At 42.6% G+C, this 27,129-nt stretch overlaps 1 protein-coding gene across 1 annotated transcript in view; it reads right to left on the bottom strand.

Moving 5' to 3' along the window:
* The window catches only part of LOC124551018 (serine/threonine-protein phosphatase 6 regulatory ankyrin repeat subunit C-like), a 404,623-nt gene that overhangs the window by 228,152 nt on the left and 149,342 nt on the right, over positions 1-27,129 (bottom strand). Inside the window, exons 6-7 of the mRNA XM_047125868.1 lie at positions 24,003-24,119; positions 7,020-7,328 (exon numbers count right to left, since the gene is read on the bottom strand). Of these exons, the coding sequence (XP_046981824.1) occupies positions 7,020-7,328; positions 24,003-24,119 (426 nt within the window). The remainder of the gene's footprint in view (positions 1-7,019; positions 7,329-24,002; positions 24,120-27,129) is intronic.

Raw genomic sequence — 27,129 nt, forward strand, 5'->3', positions numbered from 1 at the left:
GGCAAATCCAGGTGGCCTGGGTTGTGAAGTACCCATTGAAATCAACCATGTTATGTTCTGCAGCAAGTTGTGCCACAAGATGATCTAATTTGTTTTTCACCACAGTTTCGTGGTGGCTGTTCATCCTAGTGGACAGCTGGTTGGTAGCCATACCAATATAAAAGCTGTTCAATGGTTGCAAATGAGCTGGTAAGCAACATGGCTGCTTTCACAGGTGTCCCAGCCTTAAATGGTGTAAGATAAGTCTGTGGCAGAACTGGACTATGAAGTGCTGGGTGGGCCATTTGGACAGGTCTTGCACCTAGGTCTTCCACAAGGCTATGATCACTGTGGCAAGGGGTTGGGATTGGGAGAGGCATAGGGATGGATTAGGGTGGGGTTAAGGCTTGGTGGATGATGGAACACCACTTTAGGAGGGGTGGGAAGGATCTTGGGTAGGATGTCCAAGTGATCACATAGCAATGTGTTGTGCATGGACAAGATCACTGATACCGAAGGGCTTGGAAGTCAGAGTGTGTGCGGTGTGGAAGTCATTGAGGACACACATGAAATAAGAGAAAGAATGGACACTGAAAAGAGTAATGCTTTATACATAGTTACAAAGGCAAAAAATAAACAATGGAAGCTGCAGGTTGGAATAACAACAGTATAAGGAATATGATAGATTGCTACTCACTGTAAACATGAAATGTTGAGTTGCAGACAGACACAATAAAAACAATCATGCATGAAGCTATTAGCCATAGCCTTCCTCAGCAAATAAAACATACACACGTTCACACACACAAGCACACCTCACGCACACTTGGCTGCCCCTACCGACAGCTCCAACTGAAATGAGAGTGCCACATGAATAGCAATCTGGGGTGGAGCAGGGAAGGGCAAAGATAGCAGGGTATTGGAGGGGGGAGGATGGGGAGGGGAGGGGGGGGGGAGAAGAGTACTGTCTGGTGAGGCATGCAGGGACTAGAGGCTTCCCACAACCAATCCATTTCCCTCATCACCCCTGTGACACACCGCATACCAACTTCTACACGCTTCCCAAAATTCACAAACTCAACAACCCTAGCTCCCCCATTGTAGCTGAATATTGTGCCCCCACAGAAAGGATTTTCGCCCTGATTGACCAATACTTCAAACCAGTTACTCATAATCTAGCCTCCCATCTCAAAGATACCAACCACTTCTTTCACCAACTCTCCATCATTACAGCTCCTTCACCTCCTAGTTTCTTACTGGTCACTGTTGGCGCCACTTACCTATGCACCAACATCCCTCATGCCCATAGCCTTCTCCCAATTGAACACTACCTCTCACATCGCCCTAAACGCATTACCTCATTCCTAATTTTCCTAACTCACTTTATCCTAACACATAACTGCTTTTCCTTTGAAGGGAAAGTGTACAAACAAATCCACAGCACAGCCATGGGCATGTGCATGGCACTGTCCTATACTAACTTGTTTATGGGCCATCTAGATGTAACCTTCCTAGCCTCCCAGGCCCCAAAACCTTTGGCCTGGTTTAGGTTCATTGTTGATATATTCAGATCTGGACTCCAGACCAAGACACTCTATCCTCTTTCCTTCACAACCTCAACACCTTCTCTCCCATCCACCTAATCTGGTGTGCCTCAGCCAAGCATGCCATCTTCCTAGATGTTGATCTCCTCTTCTCTGATGGTTCACCAGCTGTTGTGGCTGAGCAGTTCTAGGCGCTTCAGTCCGGAACCGCGCTACTGCTATGGTTGCAGGTTCGAATACTGCCTCGGACATGGATGTGTGTGATGTCCTTAGGTTAGTTAGGTTTAATTATTTCTTAGTCTAGGGGACTGATGACCTCAGATGTTAAGTCCCATAGTGCTTAGAGCCATTTGAACCATTTTTCTGATCGCTCCATCCACACCTCTGTCCACATTAAACCCACCACCCACCAATAGTACCTACATTATGACAGCTGCCACTCCTTCCACATCAAAAAGTCACTCCCATGCAGCCATGCTGCCTGGGAATGGTGTATCTGCAGTGACAAGAACTTCCTTTCCCGTTATCACCAAGGCCTTCACAATCAGGCCTACCCCTCAGAACTAGTTCACAAAAACATTTCTTGTCCCATTCCCCCGCATGCCCCCAATCCTCCTATCACCGCCAAGAGGCACATACAAAAGTGTGCTCCATTCATCACCCAGTACCACCATGATGAACGGCCACCTGCAAACTGTGGCCAAAAGCAAGATACAGCACCCTGTGGGCACAACATGCTGTACAATATAACACGCATGATTTCAATGGCTGCTTCAAAACCCAGGTCTTCTGGAAACTCCCATCCACCACCAGCTTTTCTGAACTACGCAGATGGTAGTTATCCTTAAAATACATTCTCCACTCCAAAAATTATCCCAGCCTCAAACTACAGTAACATGCTGCCTCCAAGCCTTCTGCCCAACACTTTCCACCCCTCATCTTATCACCTTCTTCCCTCTCACATTTCCTCATCCTCTTTTTATGCCACTCTCGACCATTGAACCTGTCTGTCTAACTTCAATGTTAATTAATTGGGAAACAGCGCAACACATTGAATTTTTTCATAACAATTATTTCTCAGCATAACATACCCTGTAAAGTGTGTACAAGCTTTCAGACTCTTTCTGACCACCTCGAATATGTATGTAGTAGAAACATTTTTATTACATGTTTGTACATATTATACTGCCCCCTCCCCCATGAACCATGGACCTCAACGTTGGTGGGAGATTTGCGTGCCTCAGCAATACAGATAGCTATACTGTAGGTGCTGCCACAAGGGAGGGGTATCTGTTGAGAGGCCAAACAAACATGTGGTTCATGAAGAGGGGCAGTACCGTAGTTGCAGTGTCAACAGTCTGGATGATTGACTGATCTGGCCTTGTAACACTAACCAAAACAGCTTTGCTGTGGTGGTACTGTGAAAGAGGGCTGAAAGCAAGGGGAAACTACAGCCATAATTTTTTGCAAGGACATGCAGCTTTACTGTATAGTTAAATGATGATGGCACCCTCTTGGGTAAAATATTCTGGAAGTAAAATAGTCCCCCATTTGGATCTCTGGGTGGGGACGATATCATTATCAGGAGAAGCAAAACTGGTATTCTACAGATCATAACCTGGAACATCAGATCCCTTAATTGGGCAGGTAGGTTAGAAAATTTAAAAACGGAAATGGATAGGTTGAGGCTAAATATAGTGATAATTAATGAAGTTTGGTGGCATGAGGAACAAAACTTCTGGTCAGATGAATACAGGGTTATAAATACAAAATCAAATAGGGGTAATGCAGGAGTTGGTTTAATAATGAATAAAAAAATAGTAGCACAGATAAGCTACTATAAACAGCATAGTGAACACATTATTGTTGCCAAGATAGATATGGAGCCCATGCCTAACACAGTAGTACAAGTTTACATGCCAACTATCTGCACAGATAATGAAGAGATTGAAGACATTTATGGTGTGGTAAAAGAAATTATACAGGTAGTGAAGGGAGACAAAAAGTTAATAGTCATGGGAGACTGGAATTCAATAGTATGAAAAGGAAGAGAAGGGAAAGTAGTAGGTGAATATGGACTAGGGGTAAGGAATGAAAGAGTAAGCTGCCTGGTAGAATATCACACAGAGCATAACCTAAGCATAGCTAACACTTGGTTTAAGAATCGTTAAAGAAGGTTACATATGTGGAAAAGGCCTGGAGATACTGGAAGGTTTAAGATAGATTATATGATGGTAAGATAGAAATTTAGGAACCAGGTTTTAAATTGTAAGACATTTCCAGGTGTAGATGTGGACTCCAACCACAATTTATTGGTTATGAACAGTAGATTAAATCTGAAGATACTGCAAAAAGGTAGGAATTTAAGGAGATAGGACCTGGATAAACTGAAAGAACCAGAGGTTGTAGAGAGTTTCAGAGAGAGCATTAGGGATGAATTGACAAGAACAGAGAGAAGAAATACAATAGAAGAAGTAGCTTTGAGAGATGAAATAATGAAGGCAGCACAGAAATCAAGTAGGTAAAGAGACAAGGGCGAGTATAAATCCTTGGGTAACAGAAGATATACTGAATTTATCATGAAAGGACAAAAACATAAAAAATGTAGTAAATGAAGCAGGTGAAAAGGAATACAAACTCCACAAAAATGAGATTGACAGCAAGTGCAAATTGGCTAAGCAGAAATGGCTTGAGGACAAATGCAATGATGTAGAGGCATATATCACTAGGGGTAAGATAGATGCTGCTGATAGGAAAATTAATGAGGCCTTTGGAGAAAAGAGAACGACCAGTACGAATATCAGGAGCACAGATGGAAAATCTGTTCTAAGCAAAGAAGGGAAACCAGAAAGATGGAAGGAGTATATGTACTTGAGGGCAATATTATGGAAACAGAAGAGGATGGAGAAGAAGATGAAGATGAAATGGGAGATACGATATTGCGTGAAGAATTTGACAGAGCACTGAAAGACCTAAGTAGAAACAAGGCCGCAGGAGTAGACAACATTCTGTTGTTGTTGTTGTTGTTGTTGTGGTCTTCAGTCCTGAGACTAGTTTGATGCAGCTCTCCATGCTACTCTATCCTGTGCAAGCTTCTTCATCTCCCAGTACCTACTGCAGCCTACATCCTTCTGACTCTGCTTAGTGTATTCATCTCTTGGTCTCCCTCCACAGTTTTACCCTCCACGCTGCCCTCCAGTACCAAATTTGTGATCCCTTGATGCCTCAGAACATGTCCTACCAACCAATCCCTTCATCTAGTCAAGTTGTGCCACAAACTCCTCTTCTCCCTAATTCTATTCAATACCTCCTCATTAGTTATGTGATCTACCCATCTAATCTTCAGCATTCTTCTGTAGCACCATATTTCGAAAGCTTCTATTCACTTCTTGTCTAAACTATTTATCGTCCATGTTTCACTTCCATACATGCCTACACTCCATACAAATACTTTCAGAGACAACTTCCTGACACTTAAATCTATACTCGATGTTAACAAATTTCTCTTCTTCGGAAATGCTTTCCTTGCCATTGCCAGTCTACATTTTATATCCTCTCTACTTCGACCATCAACAGTTATTTTGCTCCCCAAATAGCAAAACTCCTTTACTACTTTAAGTGTCTCATTTCCTAATCTAATTCCCTCAGCATCACCCGATTTAATTTGACAATATTCCATTATCCTCATTTTGCTTCTGTTGATGTTCATCTTATACCCTCCTTTCAAGACACTGTCCATTCTATTCAACTGCTCTTCCAAGTCCTTTGCTGTCTCTGACAACATTCTGTTAGAACCACTGATACTCTTGCAAGAGCCAGCCATGACAAAACTCTACCATCTGGTGAGCAAGATGTATGAGACAGGCAAAATACCCTCAGACTTCAAGAACAGTATAATAAATTCAATTCCAAAAAAAGCAGGTGCTGACAAGTGTGAAAATTATCAAACTCTCAGCTTAATAAGTCACAGTTGCAAAATAGTTTGGATTCTGTAGAAATGATGGAACACATGAGGCAATACTGACCCTACAACTTATCTTAGAAGGTAAGGCAAACCTACATTTCTAGCACTTGTAGACGTAGAGAAAGATTTTGACAATGTTGACTGGAATACTCTCTTTCAAATTCTGAAGGTGGCAGGGGTCAAATACAGGGAACAAAAGGCTATTTACAATTTTTACAGATGGCAGTTACAAGAGCTGAAGGGCATGAAAAAGGAAGCAGTGGTTCAGAAGGGAGTGAGACAGGGTTGTAGCCTGTCCCCAATGTTATTCAGTCTGTATATTGAGCAAGCAGTAAAGGAAACAAAAGGAGAATTTGGAGTAAGAATTAAAATCCATGGAGAAGGAATAAAAACTACAAGGTTGGCTGATGACACTGTAACGCTGTCAGAGACAGCAAAAGACCTGGAAGAGCAGTTGAATGGAATGGAAAGTGTCTTGAAAGAAAGGTATAAGATGAGCATCAACAAAAGCAAAACAAGGATAATGGAATGTAGTCGAATTAAATCTCGTGATGCTGAGAGAATTAGTTTAGGAAATGAGACACTTAAGGTAGTAGGTGAGTTTTACTATTTGGGAAACAAAATAACTCATGATGGTCAAAGTAAAGAGGATATATAATGTAGACTGGCTGTGGCAAGGAAAGCATTTCTGAAGAAGAGAAATTTGTTAACACTGAATACAGATTTAAGTATCAGGAAGTCTTTTCTGAAAGTATTTGAATGGAGCGTACACATGTATGGAAGTGAAACGTAGATGATAAACAGTTTAGACAAGAATAGAATAGAAGCTTTCAGAATGTGGTGCTACAGAAGAATACTGACGATTATATGGGTAGATCACGTGACTGATGAGGAGGTACTGAATAGGATGGGGAGAAGAGGAATTTGTGGAATGAGTTGACTAGAAGAAGGGATCAGTTCGATTAACAGTTTAGTACTGAAGGAAGGTGTGAGGGAGACCAAGAGTTGAATAACCTAAGCAGATTCAGAAGGATTTAGGTTGCAGTACTTACTCATAGATGAAGAAGCTTGTGCAGGATAGAAAAGCATGGAGAGCTGCATCAAACCAGTCTCTGGACTGAAGACCACAACAACAAAACAACAATAATAACATATATTATAGTCACCTTTGTGAAAGAATGTATGAAAATAATGTTAAGGCCTGAATACAAAACTACAGATAAATGTACCATATGTTTTCATATATCTGCACTGTAGTCACCTGAGGTACAAAGTTTCTAAGTAACTTACAGACTTGAATACAAATCTAGAGACAAATGAATAAAAAACAACTATCAATTTTACCAATTTGGAATTTTATTGTAATATATAGCCTAATTAATTTAAGTTGTCCCGTCCTATACTACAAAGAGTCTCTCTGAACATATATAGTCACATGGGATAAAATAAAAATCAATCAATCACACAAACACTTGTTTTGAAATATGACACTTGAGGAATAGTGGACATACTATGAAAAACAAAATACTTACATAAGAACATTGCTTCTCTAATGCAATGTACAAAGCTGTCCTTCCTTCTGAATCACGTGATTTGGCATCTGCACCAGCTTCCAGCAAGAGTCGCATTATGTGATGCATGTCCCAATGAAAGCGGAAAGCTGAGAGCGCTCTATGTATTGGTGTCTGTCCTTTCTTATCAACAGAATGTGTGAAATCTTTACATTTTTTCCATAAGAAGTCAAAATTTTCTCTATTGCCAAGTGTTCTGTGAAGTGTAGTCCTTCCAAGCACATCCTTTCTTGAAAGATCAGCTCCAGCACTAAGAAGCAGCTTTATGACCTGCAAAAGGTAGATATATTGATTTAATTTAATTCACACTGCATTAAAAACAAACAAAACAAACAACGACATATGGCACTACTTACAAGAACCTCAAACATCCCTGGTAGCAACTCATAATATACATTTAAAGTCCAAGTCAGCCATAGAATATTTTACAAAACTAGGGTTTATTGCACTAGACAAATAAAAATGTGACACAGGCAGATTTTTAGATCTATCAAAGACCATTGATATCTATATCTACATCTATACTCTGCAAAGAACCATGAGATTCATGGCAGAGAGTACATCCCGCCGTACCAGTTATTAGGGTTTCTTCCTGTTCCATTTGCATATGGAATGCAGAAAGATAGATTGAATATCTCTGTGCATGCAGTAACTATTCTAATCCTCATGATCCCTATGTGAGCAATACATAGGTGGTTGAAGTATATTTCTAGAGTATTCATTTAAAACTGGTTCTTGAAACTTTATTAATTGACCTTCTCAGGATAGTTTATGTGTATCTTCAAGAGTCTGCCAGTTTAGTTCCTTCAGTATCTCTGTGATACTCTCCTATGGATTAAACAAACCTGTGACCATTCGTGATGCTCCTCTCTATAAACATTCAGCATCCCCTGTTAGTCCTATCTGGTATGGGTCCCACACACTTGAGCAATATTCTAGAACTGGTCGCACAAGTGATTTGTAAGCAATCTCCTTTCTATCAATAAACTGAAGGCTGCCACCTGCTTTACCCATGATGGAACCTATGTGATCTTTCCATTTAATATCAATACAAAGTGTTACACCCAGTTATTTGTACGAGTTGGCCAATTCCAACAGTGACTCATTCATTTTATAGTCACAGAATGCTAGGTTTTTTGATTTGGAGAAGTGAAAAATTTTACATTTCTCAACATTTAGATCAAGCTGCCAATCTCTGCTCTACTTTGAAATCTTATCAAGATCTAACTGAATATTTATGCAGCTGCTTTCAGACAGTACTACATTATAGATAACTGTATCATCTGCAAAAAGTTTGATTTTACTATTAATATTGTCTGCAAGATCATTAATATGCAATATGAATAACAAAGGTCCCAACACACTTCCAAAGGGACACCTGAAGTTACTTCTACATCTAACAATGACTCTCCATCAGAGATAACATGTTGTTCCTCCCCACCAAATAGTCCTCAATCCAGTCACAAATTTCACAGGATACCCCATCTGATTGTACTTTTGACAATAAATGTAGGTGTGGCACTGAGCCTAATGCTTTTTGAAAATCAAGAAACATTGCATCTTCCTGGTTGTCTTGATCCAAAGCTTTTAGTATGTCATGCAGAAAAGTGAGAGTTGCATTTCACATGATTGATGTTTTCTAAATCCACGCTGGCTGGCATTGAGGAGGTCATTCTGTTCAAAATACCTCATTCTGTTCAAAATACCTCACTATGTTTGAGCCCAGAATATGTACTAAGATTCTATAACAAAACTGATGTCAAGGATACGGATGGTAGTTCTGTGGATCACTTCTATCATCTTTCTTGTAGACAGGGGTGACCTGTGCCTTCTTCCAAGAAGTGGGCACAGTTTTTGTTTGAGGGAGCTATAATAGATTATAGTTAGAAGAGGTGTTAACTCATCAAAAAATTCAGCGCAAAATCTGACAGAGAACCCATCAGAGCCAGGAGCTTTGTTCACCGCAAAATTCTACTAGGATTTCCAACTACAACACTCGAATTTTTAGCCCAGTTAGATGTTATTTTATTAAGGGAAAGACATGCGCAATTCAGTGACCAGAAAATTTATGTTAATGTTGTTCTAAGATACAGTATCAATAATTTTAAGTGTAAATATTATGGAGCATATTTAAACACTTGCAAAATAGTAAAAATGTTAAACAACGAAAATTAACATATGTAATTCCATCATAAGGGTAGTTTCTGACAAAACTGTATTTACCTAGTTCTGTTGCTGCAATTAACAGTTCCTTGTCATTAATAACAATATTATCACTGAAGAGTTCTGCTTTTAATTGAGCCATGATGACCAGAAAACACATGCTTGGAGACACCTTTGACAGCGGTAAGATACCAACCTGACAGTCATTCACCATACAACGTGATATCCGGGAGTGACAGCCTGAGATGCCATTTCATTTCACAAGAGAATCCCTCTGGTTATCATCTGTGACACCCTTACACCACAATGGAACATTCACATCTGTATCAATATGGATACTCTGCAAATCAAATTTAAGTGCCTGGCAGGGGGTTCATCAAACCACCTTCACAATTCTCTATTGTACCAATCTTGTATAGTGCATGGACAGAACAAACACCTATATCCTTTGTGTACTAGCTCTAATTTCCCTTATTATATCATGGTGATCGTTTCTCCCTATGTAGGTCTGTGTCAAAATATTATAACATTCGGAGGACAAAGTTGGTGATTGGAATTTCGAAAGAAGATTGCGCCACAACGAAGAATGCCTTTGTTTTAATTATGTCCATCCCACATCCTGTATCATTTCAGTGACACTCTCTCCCCTGTTTCACAATAATACAAAATGTGCTGCCCTTCTTTGAACTTTTTCGATGTACTCCAACAATCCTATCTCATAAGGAACCCACACCTTGCAGCAGTATTCTAAATGAAGACGGACAAGCATAGTGTAGGCAGTCTCCTTAGTAGATCTGTTATCTTTTCTAAGTGTCCTGCCAATAAAATGCAGTCTTTGGCAAACCTTCCCTACAACATTTTCTATGTGCTCCTTCCAATTTACGTCGTTCATAATTGTAATTCATAGGTATTTAGTTGAATTAACAGCCTTTAGATTTGCTTGATTTATCATGTAGCCAAAGTTTAATGTATTCCTTTCAGCACTCATGTGGATGACCTTACACTTTTCATTATTTATGGTCAATTGCCAATTTTTTCACCTTACAGATATCTTTTCTAAATGGTTTTGAAATTTGTTTTGCTCTTCTCATGTGAATATTAGTCAATAAACGACAGCATCATCTGCAAACAACCTAAGACAGCTGCTCAGATTGTCTCCCAAATCATTTATATAGATAAAGAACAGCAATGGGCCTATAACACTGCCTTGGGGAATGTCAGAAATCACTCCTGTTTCACTCTATGACTTTCCATCAATTACTACGAACTGTGACCTCTCTCGCAGGAAATCACGAATCCAGTCACATAACTGAGACTATATTCCATAAGCATGCAATTTCACTGCAAGCTGCTTGTGTGGTACAGTGTCAAAAGCCTTCCGGAAATAAATAAATATAGAATCAATCAGAAATCCCTTTTCAACAACACTCAACACTTCACGTGAGTAAAGAGCTAGTTGTATTTCACAAGAACAACGTTTTCTAAATCCATGTTGATTGTGTGTCAACATTGCATTACTTCAAGGTAATTCATAATGTTCAAACCCAATATACATTCCAAAGTCCTACTGAATGTCGACATTAATGATGTGGGCCTGTAATTTAGAGGATTACTCCTAGTAGCTTTCTTGAATATTGATGTGACCTGTGTAACTTTCCAGTCTTTGGGTATGGATCTTGCAGTGAATGAACGGTTGTACATGATTGTTAAGTATGGAACTATTTCATCAGCATACTCTGAAAGGAACCTAACTGGTATACGGTTGCGTCTGTCTTGGCCAGCTGTTGCTGTCTGACTCATCAATGGTGTTCTACAATCGGTTCCATTCCCTTCATGACAACCCACGCTAGGCTTACATTCCTTAAAGTTAACACCCGCCCAAACATGGCAAGAGTTTCTATTGGTTGTCTTTGTGCTTGTCAAACCCTATCTTGGCTAGCAAGGTCGCTGGACATATCTCCAATTGAGAACATTTGGAGCATTATGGGCAGGGCCCTCCAAACAGCTTGGAACTTTGATGATATAACACACCAAATGGACAGAATCTGGCATGATATCCTTAGAAGGACATCCTAAATTCAGTCAATCAATATTATCCCCAATAACTGCTTGCATGCGGGCCAGAGGTGGGCCGACATGTTACTGACTTGTTCAATTTGTGAAGCTCATTCTCTTGAATAAATCATCCAATTTTCAGGAAACAGTAATCATTTGTTTGTCTGTACATGTAGCTAATACTGACTGATTTTCATCCGATTCAGATAAATGCTTCATCGCGAATCTTTTATAAACATATAGTGCATGTTGAAAAGTGCTGTACACTTTTCTGGATGGTGGCTAATGACATATTCACAAAATAAAGATCATTTGTTCACTGCCATGTGTTCAATGTACAGGTATTGTTATTCCTTTCAAATCAGTTCATGGTGCCTCCCATAAATGTTGTAAGTGAATAGATACAATCCAAGTTCTATTAGTGATAGCCATCTCATTGCAAGATAGCTGACCCTAGCATAGGCAGATAATGTCATATTTTTCTTTAGGAAGAGAAGACCCTACAGAGATTGACATTTTATTTTTATAGCTTTCTGGTAATCTTTCTATATCTAATCATAATGTTTTGTTGAGGTGACATGAAGAGTAACTATACTTTTCAGATGCATAGGCCCATATAAGCTTTAAGAAATTGCATAGTATACAGCTAGGATGATTCTATCCTGTCCTAAAAATAGCCTCTCTGTCTAAAAGCTTGTTGCCTCAAAATAATGCTCCACATGAAATCAGTGGATGAAAATAAGCAAAATAAGCACTGCTGCTGACTGAATAGTGTGACAATTTTAAAGATAATTCCTTTATTTTGCAGCATATTGTGATTGTAAATGAGAAAAAAAGTGCAAGTTAAGGTTAAAAATAGCTAGAAAGTTAAAAAGGACCAAGAAGATCCTCCAGCTTAGAGATAGTCTTGGGAACATAGTATTTTTAAGCCAAGTGCATGGACTCAATATAATGTTACCTCTGGGGTTTTGCGGAGGGGGGGGGGGGGGGGGGGGGACTCAACAGCAGTAGTTACAAGCTGAACCCTAACCTCCACCCTCAACTACCCAACTAACAAGGGCAATGGCGATGCTCAACAGACTGGAGCACTGGGGCACAGTCTGTAGCAATCGTGTATGAGTGTTATAGATGCATCACTCCTTGTACAATTGCAACACAAATGATGTGGTCTAAGTCAGAATGTTTCTGAAGTCACAGGCCAAGAAACTAAATGGGTACCAAATTCTTTCAGTACTGTGCTTCAGTAACAGACACACAACATAGAGGTTTTGACAATGTAAAGCAGCCAATAGCAAGGGTTTAGAACCCCCTTGTGAAATCCGAGAGAGTACTAATAAGACTAAAAAATTAACTAGAGCATTATTGCAAACTGTGTCTATTTCAGTATTTGTTTCATCCTGATTAATACTGATCAGTGACACCTTGAGTTGCTGGTATACGACTTTGTTTGTTCTCCACAGTTCCCAACAAGAATAAGAGGACAACAGAGATTGCTCATTTATTTCTGAAACACAACTACCTTTCATGGAATAGATACAGGTGCTGTACTAAATGGCTTGTCTGCCTCCAATGATGAAATTACTGTAATACATCATCTCCAACAACTATGGGAAAGGAAAAGAAAATTTACAAGAAAACTTCATAAACAACAATGCTGTATTGTTTCATATTATTGAAACTCCTCCTCCACAATTTAATTTATGGAACACAATGTGTAAATGAATACATGAATAAATTCACAAATACTGGAATTCTACCAAAGAAATTTTTCAGTAGTTACAGGCGGTCTCATCAGCTGTTACTGATGTTACTGTAGACTGGAAACATCTGTAATACAGTGTGGCACTGATGAGGTCGACACCAGCATCGATATGCGTTCGTCTTTGAACTCTGAGCATCGTCTTTGGACTCTGAGCATTGCCTTTGGGCGGTTCTGCCATGTTCAGCTCTTTGTGAGCCTTGCAGTTTTTTAGGTGAATAAATGAACTACTGCTAAGTGGGTGTTGTTTGGTGTAACCAACCCGAACATTCACCTCACTGGTGACCCTGAGTTGTAACGTCTTCCATTTTCGTCGTTTTACTGTGTCCGCAAACTCCGCGTCGATTATTTTTGCATGTATTACATCGACACAGCATTTGAACAATGGCTTCGGCCCAGCGCCTAACGCCGGATTTTGTGATCGACATGTATCATGTTGCGGGCGATATACACCTGCCGGGACCGCAACACGATGCCTGTCACTCGATGATTCCACTGATTTTGCCGGACGTTTTTGATCCTGCAACAATAAGTGAGGTTAGGAGTTCGCATGACTCTGGCTATCAAACGCCTTTGTTCCTGCCACATGTGCCCTCCCTCATCGACTGTGCAGTTACCTCTCACGGTTCTCCATGCAGTGCAGGACCAATGCCGATTTCTGCAAATGCTTCATTGGACAACCTACTGCTGCCAGGACAACGATTTGTCACCCCGCAATCCTTGCAGTACCATGCGGATACCCACCACATGGCCGGAACTGCTTCGTTCACAGGTCTACCTCCTCAGCATCCGACCACACCTGCGCCTGCCTCGGTTCAGCAACAGCACATGCCTTCCTACTTCGATACCTTGGCCTGGAACAGGAACAATAACTTGTTATCTGTGCCTGACCTCCACCTCAGTGTTTTCTGCCACGACATTCACCTTATCCGCACACCGTTTTGAGTGGAGTGACTATGAAAAGTGAACATTCACACATTCCGCCCCATGTCCGACATCATTTCCCACACTGTGCTTCTGGACAGCCCGCACCTCCGCAGCCTCCCTGCAACACAGGTGGCCCTGGCTCTGATCATACGTCGAGCTTTCTGCGGAGTAACACGTGTTCTCAAACTTCATCTGTCGCCCCTGCACCAGCTCCAGTCGACCTTATGGCACCATTCTTTGCACATCTCGGTGCCTCATCCATGTTGGTCTTCCGCGATGCATCAATCTGAACACACCCGCAACATGTTGAGCTTCCGCAACCGAAATTGACACATTACGGTGTCTCATCCACATCGGCCTTCCACGTCATGACAGATTGCGCTTAACCACAACTTGTCACCTTCACGCTTCCACCCGAACAGCCGTCATTGCCACGTCCCCTGGAGGCACACTCTCCTGGAATAATACAGCAACAGCAGCTCGATTCAGGCAGTGCCCCAATGAATTCAACTCAACCTGTTCTTCCGAACATTCTACAATGCTTACTGACACTGCCACCGTTTAATCCCGACAGAGCAACAACCTGGTTCAAAATTGTGGATGAAGTGTTCGACCATTACAAACTCGACGAGTCAACCAGGTTTCTGTGCCTCATCACCCACCTGCACGACCAGGAGGACTTGATTGCTGACCTGGTCGACACCCCGGACTCATCTACCCGGTACACTCTAGCCAAAAAGACAGTTCTACATCGGCTTGCATGCTCAACTGAGGCAGCAATACGGCAAGTGCTCCACATCGAGCAAGTAGGCAATGACAAACCTTCCTAGCTCTGGAGACTGCTACATGCCCTGGCCAGCGCCGATATATTCTCTGACACAGCTCTCCTTGCCATCTGGTCAGATAAACTATCTCCTCACATCTGCTTTGCTCTGGCTCAAAGGTCTCCTGAACCTGAAGAGCAAAGAATGACAATTGCTGACAAGCTACATGATGCATCACTGCTCTATTTCGCCAGCCACTGCCTACCTGACAAGTCTCAAGTTCAGCCTCATCGCCCTGCAGTGGGACGCGGCCTGGGCCGTACTGTGCCGACCGTTCCGCTCGCTCCAGGAAGCAGTAAACAAGCAACTGGGACATCACCGGCTCCGCCCACAGTCACGTTCCCCCCCTGCAACTGAACCTGCTGCAGCGACCGAACCTTGGCCACCACCACTGGCAATGAACTTTCCACAGGAAAAGCAACCACACTTCCCGTACTGTTACTTCCACACACAGTTTGGTGAGGCAGCACGGAACTGCAGACCACCCTGCTACTTCCCAAATGCCAATCGCAGGTAGGTCCAGGTGCCGCTTACTGCACACAACATGACAGGCACCCCCCAGTGCTACATTCTGTCCGGGAACGACTGGATAATTGTGGATGACTTTACATTAAAGACATTTCTTCGGGATACCTTTTCCTAGTGGAGACAGGCGCCGATGTCTCGCTGCTGCCTACGTCCTTAGCATCATCAAACATCTGCTATCATCATACTTCACTGCAAGCCGTGAATTCAACTAAACTATAATGCTCGGGTTCAACTTCCCACATCGTCTCACTCTCCACAAACTGCAAACTCGAGTAGACTTTTTTAGTGTGTGAAATTTACAAACCTATACTAGACATGACTTCTTGCGACACCACAAACTTTCACCGGACCTAGTCTGAAACACCATGTTTCATCATCCGTCCAAGACTCACTTCCCCTGTGCTCCATCGAGCAACCCTCCCTCCGTGACACATCGGTCCGGGCTCATCTCATCTGTACATGCTCGTCTCTGTCGACAACGTTACAAGAAATGATACACAAGTGCCTCGTCAAGCTTGAACACATTGCTCGCCTACACAAGGAAAACTTTGAGCCCTCCCTCCGGCTCCTCGAAACACAGCTCCAGCTCTCCGATGCAGCGATGGAATTACAGACACTACAGCGAGGACAAAGAAGGTCAGTAAGTGCGCCGAATCTGCTTGCAAGCCCAGCAATCAAGCCTCCATGTGTTTACCTCCCACTACCCCTTGCAACTGTGCTATCAAGACTGCCATAATGTGTACTGACAGTTCCGCAGGGCCACGCCCTCCTAACACGGCAGCATTTGACACACGGCCGGACACAAGTGCGCATGCGTGATGAGCATCACGTGTTCCCGAACTGACGGCATTTCACCCGCGACCATGCTGACACAGCCGCGCCCTCGGACAATGGATTACTAATGGCTCATGAGCTCTACCGAGCTCACCTGACCATGGTGCCACTGCTTTGGGCCAGCAGCCATCTTGTCGCGTTGACTTCTGGGACATTTCGCCACCTCGGCTCCCGTTGGATCCGCCGAGTGGCTCCGAACACCACGAGCACGCCTCGCCCGCCCTGCCTGCCACACATTGTAAACAAACCGTGTCTCCAGATTCGACAGCAACATTTCTGTTGTCACCAATGGCACGGTTCACAAGCTTTGCCTCACACCAGGCCTTCCGATCTCCAGTAAACCACGTCGACTTTGTCCCGAGTGCCTCTCCGACCTTAAAAAGCATATTTCTGAACTACTAAGCTCTGGCGTCATTGAACCCTCTGCCAGTAGCTGGTCTACGCCCATACATATGACATGCAAGAAAGACGGGTCCTGGCACATGAGCGGAGACTATCATCGACTAAACACATGAACAATTATGGACACCTAACCCACATCCAACATTGCCGACTTCACTAGTTCCCTCGCAGGTGCGATCACGTTCTCTGTCACTGATTGCAAACAGGCCTACCACCAGATCCCCATGGCATCTGAAGACATCGAGAAGACAGCAATCACCACCCTAATTGGGTTATTTCAGTTTTGATTCATGCCCTTCGGTCTGAAAAACGCAACCCAGACTTGGCAACACTTCATCAATGAAGTGCTATTCGAACTAAAATTCTGCTTTGCTTATATTGATGAAATTCTTGTGTTCAGCTCCACCGTCAAGGACAACATCTGACATGTGTGAACTGTTATGAACACTCTCGTGGCAGCAGGCATCGAGATCAACCAGGACAAATTGCAGCTACATCAATCCACTGTCACTTTTCTTGGTTTTCGGGTCTCTGCCGACGGCATTTCACCATCCCCTGAGAAAGTACAAACAATACTAAAACTACCCAGACCTTCATCACTCAAAGGGCTCCGGCGCTTTCTGGGGCGGTTAATTATTATCATCGACATCTACCTCGGGCTGTGGAGATTCAGGCTCCACTGACAGATGCCTTGGAAGGCACCATCACTTCTGGATCTCGGCCCGTTCCATGGACCCCTGCTATGACTGACTCTTTCACTGCCCTCTAAAATCTTCTTGCTGAGGCCTGCACCATCACACATCCTCATCCCATTGCGCAGCTTTTCATCACCACAGATGCGAGTGATACTGCCATCGGCGCTGTCCTTAGCCAGACAATCGACAGCCAACTTCGCCTCTGCAGTTCTTCTCGCGCAAGCTCACCAATGCACAACGGAAATATTCCGATTTGACAAGGAGTTGCTCGTGGTCTAGGAAGAGATCAAGCATTTTAAGACTGATGTTGAAGGACGTCCTTTCTATGTGTTAACGGACCACAAACCCCTGGCTGCGGCCATTACAAACCCGCCAGCTAACACGCCTCCTCACCGCTTCAGATACATGGACTTCATATCTCAGTTCACCATCCATGTCAGACACATAAAGGGTGCTGACAATATAGTTGCTGATTTCCTTTCACATGTCGACGCCGACATTCATATTGACATTGTCGGCCCTCTCTCCCCCTCTAACGGCTTTCGTTATGTTCTCTTGTCTATCAATTGAACAATTCGCTGGGTTGAGGCTGTCCCCTTCCCCAATATTACGTCAGAAACTGTTGCTCGAGCTTTCGTCGAGTCATGGGTATCGTGTTTTGGATATCCAGCTATCATCACGACTGACCAAGGCAGACAATTTGAGTCGGCCCTGTTCAATGATATTTGTAATATTTGCGCCATCCGGCACATCCATACCACAGCATATCACCCGCAAAGTAATGGGCTAGTCGAGCACTGGCACAGCACTTTCAAGGTGGCTCTTCAATGCCACGACTCTCTATGGATGGAGGCTCTTCCCCCTGTGCTTCTCGGCATTCGTGTGATCTATAAGGAAGACCTCAAAGGCACAATAGCCGAGTTCATATAAGGCCAGAACATTGTTCTCCCTGGCGAACTAGTGAGCTCTTCCACTTCTCTCCCTCAGTCTGACTTACCTTCCTTCGTGGACCATGTCAGATGCCACTTCATCAACCTCCATATCCCTCCGCCCGCCAGCCATTCCCGCCCTAAGGTTCACGTCCCAAAACCTCTGGACAATTGTATGTCATAATCTGAGATGACACTGTCTGTGCTCCCCTCCAACCTCCATATACCGGCCCGTACAGAGTTCTCCGGCGCTCAGTCAACACCTATGACATCCAGATGAAAAATTCAGCTGTTACAGCTTCTCTCAACAGACTTGAGCCTGCTCATGTTGAGCCTCCTTCTACCCACCTTTAGGCCACGACCACGCACTCACTGTCGTGACTCACGACGCTCTGACCACTCCCTCCACGTCGGACTTACACACTCGATCGAGTGACTTCCAGCTCCAATCATCGAGCTCTTCTCTGACCTCACCCTCTACTCCTTTCTCACGCAACCCATCGAATGACCACGTCGAGCTTACCTATGATCACGCCCTCACTGCTGGGCCCTTCGCCGATCCATTCGACCTCTCCACCATCACGTGCCTCGCTCTGTTGAGGTTTCTCACGCCCCCCACATCTTGAATGTGCCCTCGCTCGAGGTGTTTGTGTCTGTCCCCCTGGACATAATCCATGACATCTCAACAATAATGCACGATTATACACTGTTTTTTGTGTGTTTCTCTTCACCCAGTGCTCATGACAAAACCTCCACCATTCCCTGCCACCTGGTGAAATGTGTTCCCCTCCCACCCAATGACGACCTGGACATGCTTTGTGTGTTTGCCACGCCCACCAGAGACATCTTCATCTTGGCTCCGTTCCACCCGCAAACCGCTGGCCTACCTGTCGTTGCACGACAAGCATGCCCAGTACGACATTTGGTTCGCTTCAATGTCTTCAAGGTTTGGTGGCCGAACCTTCCTTCATGACATCTACCCACACAGCTCCCTGACAACACTGTCAAGCTGACCATGGTCTGGCTTCTGGCCTGTCAAGAGTACTCCGTACTGCAGGGGTGGGGGGAGTGGGGGAGGGGGGGGGGCTATGTGGCGCCGATGAGGTCAACACTAGCATCGATATGCATTCGTCTTTGAACTCTGAGCATCGTCTTTGGAATCTGAGCATTGTCTTTGAGCGGTTCCGCCATGTTCAGTTCATTGTGAGCCTTGCACGTGTTTAGGTGAATAAATGAACTACTGCTAAATAGGTGTTGTTTGGTGTAATCAACCTGAACATTGACCTCAACAATATTAATTGGTTATAGTGACAGAATGGTGCATCAAGAAGCAGTAGTAGTCAATTTCCATGATAGTGTTATTGACCATAAGCATTTCTGAGCGACTGATTTTTTATTGCTCCAGTTTCATCACAAAGCACCAACAATACAATTGATATTAGACAGGTCAAAATGAGGATACTGTTATATTTAGAATGAGTAAAGACAAGTGAGAGTAAGTAGATATATATTTTTATAATCTATATTTATCAGTAAGTGTTGAGAGCCATATGAAAATAAAGATGTGGTAATACATGTTATTGTTGTCACTGTTATTTTGTCTTCAGTCCAAAGACTGATTTGGTGCAGTACTCCATGCCGTTCTATCCTGTGCAAGTCTCTTCATCTCTGAATAACAACTGCAACCTACATCCTTCTGAATCTGTTTACTGTATTCAGCTCTTTGTCTTCCTCTATGACTTTTACCCAACACTCAACTCCAATACTAAATTGGTGATCCTCTGATATACTAGGATGTATCCTACTAACCAATTCCTTCTTTTAGTCAATTTGCACATAAATGTCTTGTATCCACAATTCTATTTAGTATCATGTCATTAGTTACATGATGTACCTATATAATCTTCAGCATACTTCTGTAGCAACACATTTCAAAAGCTTCAATTCACTTCTTGATTAAACTGTTTATAGCCAATGTTTCATTTCCATACATAGCTATACTCCAGACACAAGTACCTTCAGAAAAGACGAAAGTGTTGGTATGTTGATAGACACACAAACAAACACAAACACACACACAAAATTCAAGCTTTCGCAACCAACGGTTGTTTCATCAAGAAAGAGGGAAGGAGGGGAAAGACGAAAGGATGTGGGTTTTAAGGGAGAGGGTAAGGAGTCATTCCAATCCCGGGAGCAGAAAGACTTACCTTAGGGGGAAAAAAGGACAGGTATACACTCGTGCACACACACATATCCATCCGCACATATACAGACACTAGCAGATATATGTAAAGGCAAAGAATTTTTTGTATGGTGGATTATGGTAAAAATGAGAAGGTGAATACAAAGTGAAACTACTTGCACAAACAGAAAGAGAAAGTAAGATGACAGAAAAGATTTTGAAATGCAACAGTGACAATAACAAACATAATCGTTGGGTTCAAATTAATGATATGAATATAATAGAGGGAAACATTCCACGTGGAAAAAATATATCTAAAAACAAAGATGATGTAACTTACCAAACGAAAGTGTTGGGATGTTGATAGACATACAAACAAACACAAACACACACACAAAATTCAAGCTTTCGCAAACAATGGTTGCTTCCTCAGGAAAGAGGGAGGGAGGGGAAAGACAAAAGGATGTGGGTTTTCAGGGAGAGGGTGAGGAGTCATTCCAATCCCGGGAGCGGAAAGACTTACCTTAGGGGGAAAAAAGGATGGGTATACACTCGCACACACACATATCCATCCACACATATACAGACACAAGCAGACATATACAGAGGCAAAGAGTTTGGGCAGAGATGTCGGTCAAGGGGAAGTGCAGAGGCAAAGATGTTGTTGAATGACAGGTGAGGTATGAGTGGCGGCAACTTGAAATTAGCGGAGATTGAGGCCTGGTGGATAACGGGAAGAGAGGATATATTGAAGAGCAAGTTCCCATCTCCGGAGTTCGGATAGGTTGGTGTTAGTGGGAAGTATCCAGATAACCCGGACGGTGTAACACTGTGCCAAGATGTGCTGGCCGTGCACCAAGGCATGTTTAGCCACAGGGTGATCCTCATTACCAACAAACACTATCTGCCTGTGCCCATTCATGCGAATGGACAGTTTGTTGCTGGTCATTCCCACATAGAATGCGTCACAGTGTAGGCAGGTCAGTTGGTAAATCACGTGGGTACTTTCACACGTGGCTCTGCATTTGATCGTGTACACCTTCCGGGTCACAGGACTGGAGTAGGTGGTGGTGGGAGGGTGCATTGGACAGGTTTTACACCGGGGGCGGTTACAAGGGTAGGGGCCAGAGGGTAGGGAAGGTGATTTGGGTATTTCATAGGGATGAACTAAGAGGTTACGAAGGTTAGGTGAACGGCGGAAAGACACTCTTGGTGGAGTGCGGAGGATTTCATGAAGGATGGATCTCATTTCAGGGCAGGATTTGAGGAAGTCGTATCCCTGCTGGAGAGTCACATTCAGAGTCTGCTCCAGTCCCGGAAAGAATCCTGTCACAAGTGGGGCACTTTTGTGGTTCTTCTGTGGGAGGTTCTGGGTTTGAGGAGATAAGGAAGTGGCTCTGGTTATTTGCTTCTATACCAGGTCGGGAGGGTAGTTGCGGGATGCGAAAGCTGTTGTCAGGTTGTTGGTGTAATGGTTCAGGGATTCCGGACTGGAGCAGATTCGTTTGCCATGAAGACATAGGCTGTAGGGAAGGGGCCGTATGATGTGGAATGGGTGGCAGCTGTCATAATGGAGGTACTGTTGTTTGCTGGTGGGTTTGATGTGGACGGACGTGTGAAGCTGGCCATTGGACAGGTGGAGGTCAACGTCAAGGAAAGTGGCATGGGATTTGGAGTGGGACCAGGTGAATCTGATGGAACCAAAGGAGTTGAGGTTGGAGACGAAATTCTGGAGTTCTTCTTCACTGTGAGTCCAGATCATGAAGATGTCATCAATAAATCTGTACCAAACTTTGGGTTTTCAGGCTTGGGTAACCAAGAAGGCTTCCTCTAAGCGACCCATGAATAGGTTGGCATACGAGGGGGCCATCCTGGTACCAATGGCTGTTCCCTTTAATTGTTGGTATGTCTGGCATTCGAAATTGAAGAAGTTGTGGGTCAGGATGAAGCTGGCTAAGGTAATGAGGAAAGAGGTTTTAGGTAGGGTGGCAGGTGATCGGCGTGAAAGGAAGTGCTCCATCGCAGCGAGTCCCTGGACGTGCGGGATATTTGTGTATAAGGAAGTGGCATCAATGGTTACAAGAATGGTTTCCGGGGGTAATGGATTGGGTAAGGATTCCAGGCGTTCGAGAAAGTGGTTGGTGTCTTTGATGAAGGATGGGAGACTGCATGTAATGGGTTGAAGGTGTTGATCTACGTAGGCAGAGATACGTTCTGTGGGGGCTTGGTAACCATCTACAATGGGGCGGCCGGGATGATTGGGTTTGTGAATTTTAGGAAGAAGGTAGAAGGTAGGGGTGCAGGGTGTCAGTGGGGTCAGGAGGTTGATGGAGTCAGGTGAAAGGTTTTGTAGGGGGCCTAAGGTTCTGAGGATTCCTTGAAGCTCCGCCTGGACATCAGGAATGGGATTACCTTGGCAAACTTTGTATGTGGTGTTGTCTGAAAGCTGACGCAGTCCCTCAGCCACATACTCCCGACAATCAAGTACCACGGTCGTGGAACCCTTGTCCGCCGGAAGAATGACGATGGACCAGTCAGCCTTCAGATCACGGGTAGCCTGGGCTTCAGCAGTGGTGATGTTGGGAGTAGGATTAAGGTTTCTTAAGAAGGATTGTGAGGCAAGGCTGGAAGTCAGAAATTCCTGGAGGGTTTGGAGAGGGTGATTTTGAGGAAGAGGAGGTGGGTCCCGCTGTGACGGAGGATGGAACTGTTCCAGGCAGGGTTAAATTTGGATAGTGTCTTGGGGAGTTTGATCATTAGGAGTAGGATTAGGATCATTTTTCTTCGTGGCAAAGTGATACTTCCAGCAGAGAGTACGAGTGTAGGACAGTAAATCTTTGACGAGATCTGTTTGGTTGAATCTGGGAGTGGGGCTGAAAGTGAGGCCAACCGCCCCCGGTGTAAAACCTGTCCCATGCACCCTCCCACCACCACCTACTCCAGTCCTGTAACCCGGAAGGTGTACACAATCAAAGGCAGAGCCACGTGTGAAAGCACCTACGTGATTTACCAACTGACCTGCCTACACTAATGTTCTGCAGAACACCAACCGAAAATTCAGTAAATGATGCTTTTGGAATATACTAAAATTGCTTCATCAAGGTATGGGGAAGGAAAGGGAAAGGCATTTCACAGTAGAAATCATGTCCACAGAATTAATAAAAAGCAACAGTGGGTTATATTCTTACTTTCTAGCACAAAAGTGTGAACACATCCACTGATATATACTTGAAAAGCATCATGCATGTAACAAGTACTGTGTAGAACCTTATTTTATTTATTGTCATCAGTTCAACACTGACTACTGTAAATGATGTAGCTGACAGTTGCACAGTTACATTTCACAGTTCTTTACTTTCAGTGTTCACAACCCCTCCCCCCCTCCCAATGTCCCAATGTTACACAGTTATATGGCCAGTTCACTATTGGTAAACGTTGATAAGCCTCATTAGCAGGTTTTAGGCAAACATCAGCATACTGCTACAATAGTTTGCTGTTGAACATCTATCAGCAGTGAAAACCTAACCACACGGTTCACAGTTCTTGCATAGTAATAAGGTACGTGTGACACTATTTCTCAAATAACTTGAACAAACATTGTCATTACTTGATCTAACACATGGCCTATTTGTATTATACTACTTACACTGTTAAACTGATGCATTGTTGTTAAGTACTTCCCGTTTGAAAAACAGCTGTGGGCTGACTGTGTTGGGGCCAAAAATCCATCCTTCATATATCCTCTCAATAATAGACACTGCAACTATACATTATTCGATGTTTAAGTTACAGAAATTACAATTAAAACTTAATTAATTCAATTAACTGAATACGAGGTTTGGCTGAAAAGGAATGCCTTCACCTTCATAACTGCTCAACAGTTGGCAGCATTGGTATGCGGCAGGTACTGGCTTGTTCTGTAGTGCATTGTTGGGCAAGTAAGTTGAAATATGTTGAGGCAGGAAATTCTGACTTGCATGACAAACAAACAGTTGGACATGCTGTGACAGCAACCACTGAGTTTCACAAGCAAAATATTGACAGATTGATTCAGGACAATTGTCATACTACTCAGAGAGAAATTGCAAGCACAATTGGCATTTCACAACAATGGGTAGTCACATTATTGCTTTGCTTGGCTATCAGAAGATCTGTGCACTATGGGTACTCCAGATGCTGACTCCTGAAATGAAAGCACACAGACTTGAAATCTGCCAGGAACTCCTCTTGCATCCAAAATGATTGTGACGCCTTTCTCCATTCATTTGTGACAGAAGACAAAACGTGGATACACCTTTATGATCTGGACATAAAACTTCAGTTTATGGAATACTGACATTTTGGAAAAATCATGGCCACAGTGTCCGGTGATGCAGATGGTGTTATCCATGTTGATTTTCTTGATCGTGGAACAACAATAAATTCAGAGCATTACATCACAATGCTCAAACTCTGAAACAATGGCTAATAAGGGTCTAAAAGGAAAAGGGAAATGTTTTCCTGCAGCATGACAACGCCAAACCACACACTTCATGTGCCACCTCAGCAGAAATTCAGAGGCTGAATCTCACCACCATACAGTATCCTCCATACAGTCCAGATTTATCACCATCTCATTTCCATCTGTTCCTGATAGAACTGTGAGACTGTGGTTGCAGAAAAAGAGTGTCAACTTCTTCCGTGATGGATTCAGAAAACTTGTTCATCACTGCCAAAGTAAATATTGGTAATTAAAGATAATATTCTAAGGATTATTTCTGCGTTTGATTTATTACAATATTCCCATCCAAACCCAATTAACAAAGGTGAAGGCACTACTTTTCATTCAACCCTCGTACATGGAAAAACTCCTCCATTTTTAATAGTTCCTTCTACCAAAAAGGTTAGGCCAAATTATTTGTTTAAATAATGAAATTAACAGATATAGTTATACAAACAATACATTTGACAAACCTGGTAAGTTTTTTAGATGTAATTAATGGCTGGCTTTGCCAATATATTTTCAAATACACCCAAAAAGAGACTTTAAGAATCCTAGTAGTTTTTCTTCCAAATATTTATAATTATTACAGAATTTATATTTGTTTATAAGCACACGCACGGGCCGGATGATCCATTTGTTGTGGGTACCTTCCCACTATGGTATCCTCTATAATGATGAAGTTGATGCATTAGCCAAACAAGCGGCAACCTTAGGCACCGTCCTGGATCTGCACCTTCCTTATACAGACTACTTATGTGAAGTCAAGGATCACGCAAGATAACAATGGCAGGAAATGTGGAACGTTTCTCAACAGACAAAAGGAGGTTATTACGCAGTGCTACAACCTCGGATTCCTTCACAGCCATGGTTCATGAGGACACATCTGGACCGATCCATGATTTCTACCATCATAAGACTCCGCTTCAATCATGCCTCTTTCCCACAACATCTACATCGGATCAACGTTTACAGTTCACCAGCATGTGAGTGTGATTCTGAGTCAGAAGCTGATGTCAACCACATCTTATTTATGTGCCCCAAATTTGACCGTGAACAGTTGGTCTTTCTGAAGACATTGTTGAGTATGGGCTACCATCTTCCTCAATCAGCTTCTTCGTTTTTGTGTACTAAAGACGTTTGTCTATATAAAGTGATAGTTAACTTCATCAAGAGTACTGGTTACAATCTGTAGGTTTTTATGGTGTACATAAATTATAAATATGTTTTGCTGATGAAGATATTTCAGAATTGGTGTGAATTGCAAGCCAAGATACTTTTAATTATTTTCGAATTCAATTCAATTCAATTCAATTTTTAAAACATTATGTACAAAACTGTAACAGTTAAGCTTTTTATTCTTGTAAATATGCATTTCTGTATTTGTTTATTCAATTATGTGTACATTGTCACTATGTGTTGCCGATGGCTAAATTGAGTACACACTCAAAGGCCAAATAAAAAAAAAAAAAAAATAATAAATAAATAAAAAAAAAAATAAAGAAAAGTAAAAAATAGAATCTAAGTCACGAAACAATTACTGATTTCTATAACAAAGGTATTAACTAGAAATAGTCAAAATAAATTAGGAAATTAATTACCTACACAAAACTAAGCACAAAATTAAACCTGGTAATATATTCCTTAAGACTGGGGGCCAACTTTTCTCTTTTATGGAAATGCAGATTATACTCATGAACGTTAATGGTAATTGGGCAAAAAAGAAAAGAAAATGAACTTAAGGAGGCAAATGGCAAAACAAGAGAGTAAGTAAAGAAATCGCAGCTTGCTTCATCACAAGAGCATAATTCAATTATTGTTAACACATGGTTTAAGAACCATGAAAGAAGATCATATACATGGAAGAGACTTGGAGACATTGGAAGGTTGAAGATTGATTATATAACGCAAAGACAGATACTTTGGAACCAGATTTTAAACTGTTTCCAGAGATTTTGGAACCAGTTTTTCAACTGCTTCCAGTGGTAGATGTGACCTCTGACCACAGTTTATTGCTTATGAACTGCAGATTAAAACTGAAAAAATTGCAAAAATGAAGGAAAGTAAGGAGATGGGACCTGGATAAGTTGAAAGAACCAGACATTGTTGAGAGTTTCGGAGGGAGTATTAGGCAATGGTTGGCTAGGACAGGGAACAGAAATGCAGTAGAAGATGAATGGGTAGTTTTTCTACAAGATGGCAGCTCGTACAGAAGTTTTAGTGGCACCATAAAAAATGCTTATATTACAAATATAAAGTAAATTGTATGTAGTGGAAGACTTTTAAATGGTAT

Source organism: Schistocerca americana, chromosome 1 (genome assembly GCF_021461395.2).
Source record: "Schistocerca americana isolate TAMUIC-IGC-003095 chromosome 1, iqSchAmer2.1, whole genome shotgun sequence".
In the NCBI taxonomy this organism is placed as follows: Eukaryota; Metazoa; Arthropoda; class Insecta; order Orthoptera; family Acrididae; genus Schistocerca; species Schistocerca americana.